This window comes from Caretta caretta, chromosome 16, assembly GCF_965140235.1.
Source record: "Caretta caretta isolate rCarCar2 chromosome 16, rCarCar1.hap1, whole genome shotgun sequence".
Taxonomy (NCBI): Eukaryota; Metazoa; Chordata; order Testudines; family Cheloniidae; genus Caretta; species Caretta caretta.
In genome coordinates this window covers 23,730,733-23,743,525 of record NC_134221.1, presented here as the reverse complement: position 1 = coordinate 23,743,525, position 12,793 = coordinate 23,730,733, and the positions used below count along the sequence as shown (strand labels likewise).

At 41.7% G+C, this 12,793-nt stretch overlaps 1 protein-coding gene across 4 annotated transcripts in view; it reads left to right on the top strand.

The window, feature by feature from the left end:
* Positions 1-12,793, top strand: part of NR6A1 (nuclear receptor subfamily 6 group A member 1) — a 193,809-nt gene that overhangs the window by 169,176 nt on the left and 11,840 nt on the right. For 3 of the 4 annotated variants that reach the window (XM_048822985.2, XM_048822982.2, XM_075120405.1), the window contains 5 exons: positions 417-574; positions 1,546-1,773; positions 2,487-2,741; positions 9,663-9,784; positions 12,631-12,783. In XM_048822985.2, the coding sequence (XP_048678942.1) occupies positions 417-574; positions 1,546-1,773; positions 2,487-2,741; positions 9,663-9,784; positions 12,631-12,783 (916 nt within the window). The remainder of the gene's footprint in view (positions 1-416; positions 575-1,545; positions 1,774-2,486; positions 2,742-9,662; positions 9,785-12,630; positions 12,784-12,793) is intronic. The other variant, XM_048822984.2, reaches the window with a different exon arrangement.

The window sequence follows — 12,793 nt, the reverse complement described above, 5'->3', positions numbered from 1 at the left end:
TGGAACACAGATAGGGACCACGCATCTCAAAGAACCTCCAGTTTCTATAAGGTCAGTAACTTTCTCTTTCTGCCTTACACTCTCATTCTGGCCTCATTTATACGAACTTCCTCCCCTAAGTAGAACCACATTGACTTCACTTGGCTTGTACTGTTATGACTGGGCAGTCATATAATTCTGTAATCCTTATTTAAAAACAAATCTCTCATTAGTAAAAAATAGGAAAACAATAAGAAAAGCATGGAAGATTTTAAGTGTGTTTGAACGTTCCTCTCATATAAAAGATCCCTCTCAAGAATTCTAGGCTTTAGTAATTTTTCCACACTAAAGCAGCAGTACGTGCAGCTCAGAGCCTCGCTTAACTCTGTGCTTGGCTGGAATAAGCCTCACTAACTGTCGTCATTTTTACCCAAAAGATATCCGAGGAGGAGATAGAACGAATTATGTCTGGACAAGAATTTGAGGGGGAGGCAAACATCTCTTGGAGTAACAATGGAGACAGTGACCATAGTTCTCCCGGGAATGGAGTTTCTGAGAGCAACCAGCCATCACCTGTTTCTACTCCGTCTTCAAGGTGGGAGTTTCCATTGGAAGAATTTCAGATGAATGTAACTCTGCCTGTATTTCCCTGAGGGCTGCATTTTGGGCCAAAAGTGAAAATGAGCATTTTGATGTGTAAATCAAACACATCTTGCGAATGCTGACCTCTTTGTAAACATATTTTAGCTAGAGACATATACACTGTGTTAGATCAATCCAGTGTGATCTGAGAGTAAAAGTCTCATGAAAGATTGACAAAGAAACGTTGTGTTAAAGGTCTTACATTTAAAGCAAATATTTTAATCTGTTTTAATACCACTTCAGATTATGAAAATCTGAAAATTTTATACACATAATTTACCTTTCAGTATTAATGCTGTCTGTTTACTTTCTTCCGTTTCATTTCGTTTGTATGTTGAAAATGAGCTAGTCAGCTTATTTGATTTTCTAATTACTTTATAGTTTGTGTTACTCTCAGATTCGCATCCCCTAGCACATTGTTTCAGTACTTGGGTTGCAAACACGGGAAAGAATGTTTAAATGCCAAACCAACCCCCCTCCCAGCCCTCTTTCCGTCCCCCCACACATACATACTCTTCCATTATCAGTTTTAAAAATGTAAATGAAAATATTTTTATTCATAGGTTTTGTAAACCTTTTTATTCACAAACCTAAATTCTGGGCCTTTCAGTAAGTAGAGATGGAAATGCTTAGCACAAACCTTGGCTATGTGATTTAATCTAAGAATGCTTTCTAAGCGGCAGAGTTTTTAGAAAATCACAGTAAATGGAACTAGCATGGAGGTCAGGCTGGACATGATGCAAGTATGAAGCAGCTTGTCTGCATGCTCTTGATTGCTTTCACCACAGAATTTAACCAGAAGGGATTTTTCATCCCTTTTCTTTTCTATGAAGCGTTATTTCCATCTGTCCCTGAGCTGGATGAGAGATTGTAATGAATTAGATGGAGTTTGTCCAGTCTATTAAATAGATCTTCCCTTTTCAGTAGGTCTGTGGAGCTGAATGGATTCACTGCACTCAGGGATCAATATATTGGGACTCCAGTGTCCACGCACTATCAGTACCTACCGCACCTTTTTAACTATTCTGCTCACTCAGCTCTGATGCCCCCACAGACCCGAAGCCTAGATCCCCAGTCACATAGTCTTATCAATCAGTTAGTGTCAGCTGAGGACCTGGAACCACTTGGCACTCCAATGCTTATTGAAGATGGGTAAGTGCACATGATTTGGTGGAGTGAGGCTGCCCTGAGCCGCTCCATTGTAAAGCCGGTACTGTCTCTGTATGCACAGCACATGGAACGTGCATAAATTGTTATTGGGGGAACACCTTTTGAGTATTTAAATTCATAACGTATTTACAGATCTCTTAATTTTGCATGTGTATAGATAATTAAATAAACTATGCCTGATTCTGAAACCAGTAGCCAAAGAATGTCATCCAAGGGCTAGAGCTGAGACTGTGATGCTAATGTCTGTAGGCTGAGAGGATCTATTTCACAAGTGAAATCACTTTTCTGTTCTTTGCATAATAATTTGCACATCTTTGGAGTACAGCGTCCGCTTCCCTTGTAAATGGGAAGCAGCAGCAGCTTGTTAATCTGTCTGGTATCCAGGACTGCAGGAGGCTTCCTGAGAGCAGAGCTGCTGGTAGAATGAGAAGATTGCTAGTTAGGTTCAGTCAGCATCTGCAGGGATGGCATTCTTCTCTGGGGAAAAACACAGGTGCAGGGATGGTACCTTTCATCACCTGCTATCTGTGGGCTCAGGAGCAGAAAAGCCAGCAGTCAGTTTCTGTTCTCACCACTGGGTGACACTGTGGTCACCAGGAATTAAGACACACGCAGATGTTATCTTGTTGTCCTGGTGCCTTGTGTTCCAATGTTTTTAATCCGTTTTTATGTTTTCCTATTAACTGTTACTGCAGGTATAAAGTGACTCAGGCAGAGCTGTTTGCATTGCTGTGTCGTCTGGCAGATGAGTTGCTTTTCAGGCAGATTGCTTGGATTAAGAAGCTGCCATTCTTCTGTGAACTCTCAATCAAGGACTATACTTGCCTGCTAAGTTCCACATGGCAGGAGCTGATTCTGCTGTCCTCACTAACCGTTTACAGTAAACAGATCTTTGGTGACCTTGCTGATGTAACCTCCAAGTACTCTCCCTCTGATGATGAGCTGCACAGGTGAGGTGGTGGGTTAAATCTTCTGGGGCTGTAGCAGTATCTAGTCATTTGGGTTGCGGGGAGCTGATGGGGGGAAGAGGGTCTGTTCCTGGCTCTGTCACTGACTCACTGTTTATCCTTGGACAAGTCTCTCAGCTGGCATCTCACTTTCCATCTTGGTATGAAGGGATTATAGTCCCCACCCTTGTAAATCACTCTGAAATCTTTTATATGTACGTGTAGGGATCATTGCTTAAGAGAAGAAATTTTTGGTGGGGAGCATGTGGGCAAAGGAGGGGTACCTTCCCTTTCTACCCATCTCAAAATCCCTGCATGGGGTTGGTTGTGCGGAATGCCCTCTGGATCTTGTCAATCAGCTGCCGAAGGGTTGCCTAGGGAGTGATGCCTGCCACTCCCCAGGAGTAGGGTGCATTCCCTTTGTTCTGCCTGTAGCCCTAATCCCAATGTTGTCCTTAGGCCTCTCTGTCTCCTGAAAGCCATTTAGATATTTGAAAATTAAAGTCTATTTGTGGAGGTGGGCAATTACTCAAAACTGTAATAGAAAGAATCGACTTTCTCCGGAAAACCTTGTCAGAGAATCATAGAATATCAGGGTTGGAAGGGACCTCAGGAGGTCATCTAGTCCAACCCCCTGCTCAAAGCAGGACCGATCCCCAATTAAATCATCCCAGCCAGGGCTTTGTCAAGCCTGACCTTAAAAACTTCTAAGGAAGAAGATTCCAACACCTCCCTAGGTAACGCATTCCAGTGTTTTACCACCCTCCTAGTGAAAAAGTTTTTCCTAATATCCAACCTAAATCTCCCCCACTGCAACTTGAGACCATTAGTCCTTGTTCTGTCATCCGCTACCACTGAGAACAGTCTAGATCCATCCTCTTTGGAACCCCCTTTCAGGTAGTTGAAAGCAGCTATCAAATCCCCCCTCATTTTTCTTTTCGTAGACTAAACATCCCCAGTTCCCTCAGCTTCTCCTCAAAATTCATGTGTTCCAGTCCCCTAATCATTTTTGTTGCCCTCCGCTGGACTCTTTCTGTGCACAGGTTGGCCTCCTTTCAGTGTGCTCCATTCAAGTTAGCTTGCTGAGGAATGTCATTTCAGCTCTGCTCTCAAGGGTGACAGGCATAAATGGGAGAAAGTCAAAAGTCTGTTACATTGCAACATTTAAATCCTACAAAGCCTTAGCTGGTGTGAAGAATTATGAATGGGGATATAGCTCTTGTATTAAAGGACCCTTTTGAGATTCATAGCATTGGCTTGGTTTTCAGAGGTGCTGAGCCCCCACAGTTCATTGATTTCAACTGGAGATATGGAGACTCAACACTTCGGAAAATCAGACCCTAAATATGTGAAATATGCCTTATCTGCATTCCTAGCACACATGATGTTCTTACAACTTACCAGCGCCACTTCTGTTGTTTGTTTACACTTCATTTCACTTGGGACTGTGAAATTAAACGAGTCCATTTCGCTTTCAGTTTTGAGTGCCCAAATTTTGAGTTTTAAGGAAAAACGTCTAGTCTAGTGACTTGTGATTTCACAATCACAACTCAAAATTTCAATCAGCTTTGCCATCACTTTTGAAAATCATGGCCCTTGCTCTTGCCACGTGGTTGTGATGTTTGGATTTCCCTGTACGCAGGGAAATGTTCAAAAATCTCTTAGTTTAAAAAAATACCGTTCTTTTTAAATGAGGATTTCTCTCTCGCAAGCTTCCAATTTTTATTTGTATAAAACATAAATGTCGGGTTTCAACTTATGTCTCCTTTAAGACGACTCATCTAGAACTAGTCTACGCAGAGTTTCTGTGCTAATTTAACATCAGGGCTCAAACTGTAGACGAGGCCTTAAATAATTCTCAATTTGAAATATCCTTTTGAAACCCGAGATAGGAAAAAGGGCAGGTCCTGTGAGATCAGAGGGAGAGATCCCATGACTTCAGTTTACTTTTGTCATTGAAATGGCTGGTTTCATTTTCTTCACATCCGTCTGAGCGTATATAGTTCACAGAAGTTTGCCCCAACTATTCTGATGGAATATGGCAGATTTCTTAAGCATTCTTCTGAAACTCTCTAAGATGCTTCAGTGCATTATTTCAGATTGCTTTTTATTAATTGTTTCCTCAGGGTTGATATTAAGACCTGATGAAATTAAAGTGCAGTGAACTTTAAACAAAAATTTGGGGTAAAATGATTCATTTCTAGATGTTTTAACCCAATCAACCAGCAAAAGCTTGCTCCTGGGGCCTTGCCTGACACACTGTAGTACTCGCAGTACTTATGCTGTGAGGGTAAGGAAGAGGGGCACAAATTGGGAGTAATCCCTGCACGTAGTACAAAAAAGAATATGGCACAACACTGAGCAGCTGTACCCTATAGTTCTAGTTTCATCAGTGTAGTTCCTTTTAACTACTGAAGATCCCCCTCGGACAATACAGATTTTTCCCAGCGTTCTGAAGAAAAGCAGAGAGTGATAACCTAGTGTCAAGGCCAGTTTTCCCATAGAAATTCTTCCTTTCTTCACCCTAGGATTGAGAGGAGAGCCCCTTTATGTGAGGAATTACTCAGGCTCAAAGAAATACTATATAAATATTGTAAATAACCACGAGATACAAAATGACAAACTTGTTCGCAAAGCTTCCCAGTTAGAAGGAGAATGAAGAACTGATCACACAGCTAGTGACCTTGTTTCCACAATATTATGTTATTAATTGCTATTTCATTGTTTTTGATTACATAAATTTAATGATGTTGCAACTTAGCTGACACTGCAGAGGAAACAGTGCTATCTGATGCTCCAAGTGATGACCTGCCTTTAATTCATCATCTTGGTCAGTTTTCTTTCTTCTGTAGTCCGAGTCCCAGACGATTCTTGTTTGGATAGCAGAGAGACTGACAGCATTGTGACAGAACATTTGCAGGATTTACTTAACTGGCTGCCCAGCCTCCCTGTTAATATTTGACCTTCTGTGGCTCTGCCCTTGCTGGAGCTGGTCGTTGTGCCATGGTAATTATAGGATGGTAAATCTTGAGTGTCATTTTATAAATAATCCGTGATCTAATAGACATTCAAAGTGCAACGAGTGCAGCTTCAATGAGGAATCTCACAGCGAGAGCCAAGCACTTACTCCTGTGTGCAGGTTTGCTTATGCTCAAGCTCTCCCTCTCAAGGCCCCAAAAGTTGACGTGTATAAAATATGAGGCAGACCCAAAATGAAAGAGAGATAATAAAGGAGTCGTCTTAACCCTTCCGACTCTGCCAATTTCTAACCTGCCAGCCTCAGGGATGCTTTAGAGAAGATCTGTGTATTTATCCAAGGGGTTAAAATAATAGATCTGTTCTGACAGTGGAATGGTTCCTTTAACTTCAGTTACTGATTCAGCATTTAAACTATCACTACTTGACGTTCGCAAAAAAGTGGAGACGCAGCTTTACCAGGCCATTTGGGAGGAAGGAGGAGTGTTGTGTGAGGTGCACAGCTGAGGGGCCTACATGTGCAAGTGCCCACTCAGTCATGCAGTTTCTCTCCCCCAAAACTACGCCTTGCCTTTTCTTTTTTATCTTTAATTACTAAATCAGTGTGTGGTGTTTCTTCCTCCTGGTCAGCCTCTTACTGGATTCTGGGATTTCACAAGTCTGACAGAGAGCTAGGTTGCTGCACCAGCCACTGGCCAGCTCAGCGCTGCCCTAATGAGCATGTGCTGCTCAAAGTGCCTTTTACACTCCGAGTTACTCTTGGCTTTGTAAAAAGAAAAGGAGTACTTGTGGCACCTTAGAGACTTGGCTTTGTAACCGTCGTTTCTATCAGCCAGCTGTCCCTCTGGGGAACAAAAGCAGTGTTTTTTACTTGCGTCTCCAGCAAGTAACACCAGAGGCCATCTCTTCTGAAGCAGTCACTGACTCTTCATTGAAACATAGGTCTGCATGATCCTCTCATATAAACCAGTGTAACCCCAGTGAGTTCACTGGGGTTACCTGGGTGTAACAGAGGGTTTTATTTGGCTCTCTTTTCATGGTAGAGCGGCTCACCGTAATGATTCTCCAATATTCATGAATGACTGCTGTTGTCTGAGATTCATGTTGTCTGTTAGCCAATTTAAAAACAATATGCTGATCTAAGATGCCCTGGCACTTAGAAGGTTGTAGTTTATTTCTGTACCTGGCTATAACCGTGACTGCCAGTATATAAGTAGATGAAAAATGAATGAATATCATCAACTTTTTCATGTTTTAATTCTGATTTAAACTGCTGGCAAAATGGTGTTTGTTTTCTAGATCTAATGTTTAAATCTCTGGAGTCTAGTAAAAATGCAAATAAAATGCAGAGCAGCTTAAACTTTTTACTGTCACTCCTGCTCATACATAGCTAGGAATTAGACTGGTGTAAAAGCTGTGAGGCAGACAGTGTGTGGAGGAGTCAGTGCTCCAGAAGGAATAGGGCTGTGCAAAACAGAACAGCTTTGTTTGAAAAGGGGAGGAATGTATGCACGGAAAACCAAGACTGTTCTTCTGCAAGCATGAGAGAAGAGCTCTCCTGGATTTATGGAAGTGACGAGTGGTCGGTAAAAATGTGCATGTTCAAAAAACAATTAGACCCAGCAGAGGATTGTGAGTGGTCTTTGTGCTCATTAACTTCTTGAGCTTTGCAATCTTGCACCTGCAGGATTTTTAATGTCAAGTTGAGAGCAAGAAAATTGTACAACTTTAGATTAGCCGACAAGGCTTTCATCACTTACAATATTACTTCCCTGAAGAACTGACCTAAAGTTCAGACAGCTTGTTTTCTCTTCTCTGAGGTCAAACTCCACCATGCATTTTACAAATAACTTTGAAGTAAACAAATACACGTGCCAAAATCAGATGATATTCAGTGAAGGGTGGGGGGTTTATTTTTCTTCTGTTTTTGTTCAGAGATGGCTTTCTGGCTGTGCTCTGGTTGTGCACTGTATAATGCCAGAACACACAGCTGAAGCTTTCCTGAACTCTTCTGTCTCACTGCTAAAGATTTATGCCACATGCTATTTCTTCCAAACTAGCCTTTATTGCTTTAAACCACATGTAGCAGGAATGGCTACTGGCCATTTGCACAAATAGAACACTGAAATATGCGATCTGTACTTTCAGCTCCTCATGAATGTCACTTATGCCATCTTTTTGTCTACTGTCCTGTGATCCAGTCACCTGCAAGCAGGGGTCCTCTCAGACTCCTCCTGCAGAAATCTAGGACTCCCTATGGGACTAGGACTCTTCACTACAGAGTTTCTATTGAGGTCATTCCCATAGCTCTTCAGAGACTGCACTCACTGGACTGTTGTGAGCCCTTCCCAACCTACTGTATTACACGTCCCTCCCCGTTAGCAAGTTCTTTGGGCAAGTGTCCTAGCTCAGAGAGAGAGTTGCAGCTTGTTGTAAGCAAGCTACACGTACCTTGTGTGTTTTCTTTTCTTGGAAAGAGTTCAGCACCTCCTCCTAACTCTAAAATTGCTTGGACGTTTTCTCTCTCATGCATCAGACTCCCACGTTTGCATGTAATCTCCTGCTCACCTGCTAGTTTAGAGCTCACATCTGAAGCTTTGCACATCAGCACATATCCATGTGCCCTCCATGTGCAGTTTCATTCTGACATGGCGGGGTACAGCCATGCTGTTGGAAATGGGGGAGGAAACCTGTGTCCAAATGGGACAAACAGATCACGTTTATATCACCTGTAGTCATGACATGACTACATTGTGTGACCGGTGAACATCTCACCTGAGATGTTCTAACATCCTATTCCTACAGCCTGCATGGCTAGGAGAAAAGTTCAAGCTGGGGAGGCTGAAGGCAGCTAAAAGAGGGCTGGAGCTGAGAGAGAGAACTGGGGAAGTGCTGGGAAGGTGAGTGGAGGAGGATGGCGTGATATTTTTTTTTTTTCTGTATAAAGCCTTAAGAACAAGTGGCTGTGTTGAAGCAGGCAGAGTGCTGTGTAATGTGATAAATGAGTGCCCTGGATCCAGCATGAAGGCCTAGGGTGTCCAGGACCAACCATCAGATACTTAGCACATACTGAACCTGGCAAGGCAAGCCTGATTTTGCTGAGTCTGTTCCAAGATGAGTAGCAGGAACAGGAGGGACAGTCTATTCTTTCCAAATTTCTAGACTAATTTCTAAATAAGAGCTTCTGAAAAATATCATCTGAAGAAAACCACTAAAGCTTTTGAGGTTTTCCTGTCCCTGTTCTCAACCCTTCCTTTGTCCTGCAGCCCGTATTTTATGATGGATACCTTGTAATAGTGAATAACTATAATTTAGCTGGAAGTCGTATAAATTTCACCAAACTTCCTAGATGGACCTGCACAGTTGATGGGTCATAAAATACAGTATAACTATTACTGAGTGTATAATAATAATACTTTGCACAACCCCAGAGCTTTCTGTCTAAGGATCATCCATTACACAAACTAGTGAATTAAGCCTCACAACGAGCCTGTGAGGTGGGGAAATATCTTCATTTAAATATGGGGAAATTGAAACAACAGGATTAGTAACTTGTCCAGGGCCATGCAATAAATCATTGGCAGAGCCAGGAACTTCTAATACTTGTTTCTCCCAGTCATAGCAACCTAATACCATGACCAGGCATCACATATCCACAAGCAGCTATGCCAATATACACCAATGTGCACCCACAAAATCCCCATTTTCCTTAAAGGTCTGATGTAACTGGCAAATATGTTGTTCTGAATCACCTTGTAACCAGTTTTGCTTCTCATGAAGAGTGTCAACAGACCTGAAGCTTCTGGGTCTCTGATTTATAATGCAAGGTATTAAAGTATTTTAAGCGCCGTAGAGTTTTAGTAAGTCACTAAGCTCCCTACTTTTAATTGCAAAGAACCTCTCCTCTTTGAGTACCCTCTTGTGTACATCAGTCTCCCTTTCCTTCAGATTCAGTGAAGAGGGAATGGAGGTGATGGAACGGCTGATCTACCTCTACCGCAAATTTAACCAGTTGAAGGTCAGCAATGAGGAGTATGCATGTATGAAAGCCATTAACTTCCTAAATCAAGGTGAGTGGTGGAAGAAAGGGATTAGTCCCACTGGAGTAAATGACTAGTCAATAAGCTAGTCAATCTTTGCTTCCTTTGGATGATGGGGAGAGAAAGGGGGGGTCCTAAATCCAAACTGAAATGGACTCCTGAGCATTAAAAGGTTTTTGTTTTTGCGATTGCACAGTTAAAGCCATATTAAGTGTGTGCTGTTTCAGACACCTAAATGAAGCAATTATAGAGGAAGTGAAAAGGATTCACTTTGCTTGATCAATTTTTAATGCCTTTAATCGTAGACGCCAAGGACAGTATGTGCGTCACTTTAAATACGTACCTACTTTACCAGCAGCAGAATAAGAACAGAGCAGAGTGACTGATGAAACCTTTCTAGATAAGGCCTGAATGACTGATTACCTACCAGCTGTTGTGGCAAACTTCTCATCATGCACAAGGTGCATGTCATCTGAAAATTTTGCTGCTCATGGCGGAAGGGTCTGGGCCAGTGACACTCAGACCTCAGTGGCTCAGGAGCCAAATTAACGATTAGTATTACCCAAAAGAGCCACAGTTGTGTGAATTCACTCTGTGTGTTAAAAGAAAAGGAGTGACTTGTGGCACCTTAGAGACTAACCAATTTATTTGAGCATAAGCTTTAGTGAGGTACAGATCATTTCATCGGATGCATCCAGTGGAGTAATTTAATTTTATTCTCCCAGCAAAATTACTGACCAAGTATCATTTTATAAATTACAATTGGCTAATAACATAGTAAAAGCATCCTGATTCGTTAATAACTTAGATGGGTTAATAATTAAATCACACAGTGTTTTAATAGCATGTGCTGCAAAGAGCCTCAGGAGATGCATTGAAGAGCCACTTGTGGCTTGCGAGCCTCAGTCAGAGTATCACTGGTCTAGGCATTTTCTGACAGGCAGCAATCAAGACAACCAATTTGCATCACTTTTTTCCAATTTAAGCTATTAGCTTTGAAAAATCTTTGTGCGCTAAATGTTGGATAACCTCACTGGCATGGTTTTCTGGATTCTTCATCACTGTGTTTCCCTTCACCTAATACTTTTGTCTGACATTTTTTTTAAGAAAGTGAAAATATGCATTTTGTCCTTTAATATGGTGCCTAATGCAGTAATATTTGCAGGTAATGAATGCTGCCTAATACAGGACTGACTCCATGTTTGTGGTCAAACACAGCATTTCAGAGCTGTCCATCAATTCTGTTATGAAACTCCTAACACTTCAAAATTCATGAAGTCAGCATAGAAATAACATGCAAATGGATTCTGCAGTGGCAGGGCCGGCTTGGGGTGGCAGTCAGAAAGGGGCGGCAGAGTTTCCGCCATGGTGGCAATTCGGCGGCAGCTTCTCTCTCCCCTGCTGTCCGTGGCGGCAATTGCTTGGGGCGGCAAAACCGGTTGAGCCGGCCCTGTGCAATGGTAGTCCAGGGTGGGAAGTTACTGGTCTTTTCTCTGAAACTCTGCCATGCTGAAATTATTTGGAAGGTTCAATTTCTTCAGTAACACTTGGTATGGGTCACTCCAGTCTGACATCGTGGTGTGGTTCCCATGTCAGTACTCGTGTGTGTATGATGTTACTGCTCATGTATGAAGCATGTTACCACAGGTCTGTGTGTTGCCTGTGCATAAATGAAAAGCTATTCAATGGCACTAGCCTCATAGGTGAGTTTCAAAAGCAGTTCAAGAAATAAGAACCACTGGGAATTTTCCGTACCACAAGGAAGTGTTCTACTTTGCAAGGATATGCTGAAATCCCCCTCCTCCCCCTAGTTATACCAAGTGTTTTGTGCTGACACTTCAGTGTGTGCCCCGGCACAGATTCCGGTTTGCTTCCCTGGACAGTTTCCTGACACTGGATGATAGACTTCTTTAGCTGTCTCCATTGTTTTCCAAAATGTATTTTCATTAACTTCCTGTCTTCTTTTATTTTTAGTTGGAGTTTGCAAATTTTTTATGTGGAATACCTGAAAATTATTTTTAAAGGTCAGCTTTTGGACAGCAAATAAATGCTCCTTCCCTTGTACAGTATTTCTGAAGAACAATACTGAGCCTCAGAGGAGTTTCATATTTTGCCTATTCTTAATTTATTGGATCCCTTCCCATGACATCAAGTAGTATATAAATGTCATTGATCATGCTGAAATACATTCAGAGGGATTTTCTCAAATTATTTTGCTAGCATTGAAATGTCTACTTTGAGGAAATTGCTTGACATTTGGAAATGCTAAATTTTAAAATAAAAGCTTGGCAAGTTTATAAAGCTCACGTGGTGAAATTCCTAAACAGACGACACCCTCAATTACTGATCTGAACACTTCCCATAGAGATGAGACCATGTAACTAGAATCAACATGCTGCTTTCTGTGGAAAATCTTATGTTGCACCCTCTGCTAGGACTGAAAGCCTTGACATATAGCTACTTTATAAAAAGGAAGTAGAGATTTAAGGTTGCTAGAGCTGTTATCTTCTGAAAGGTTCATGATCTCTGAGCCTGAGCAACTTAGGACATTATATGTTCTCATCCGTGTCCCTTATGAAAGGAAGATCTTGTACCCTCACATCTAATCTGAAGTGTGTACATGTAGGAGATACTCATTACAGTATGTCCTGGAGGAGGAGGGTGAAATTTTAATCCTGTGGTGACTATAAACGTGAAATCTCTGCTCAATAGCATTGTATAATTTAGGTAGATTTTGTTAGACTGAGTTTTATAAATGGATTTGTCCTTCCATTTTACAGTTGCTGACTCGAATAGTGATGAGGAAGAATCTGAATCTGGTTTTGTTCTAGTGTTACAGCTGTTCCCAGTCACTTAATTCTTATGTTTTCACTCAGACATTAGGGGCCTGACGAATACATCCCAACTGGAGCAGTTGAATAAACGGTATTGGTACGTGTGCCAGGATTTTACGGAATACAAGTACCCACATCAGCCAAACCGTTTTCCAGATCTAATGATGTGTTTGCCAGAGATACGATACATTGCAGGTAACTTTTT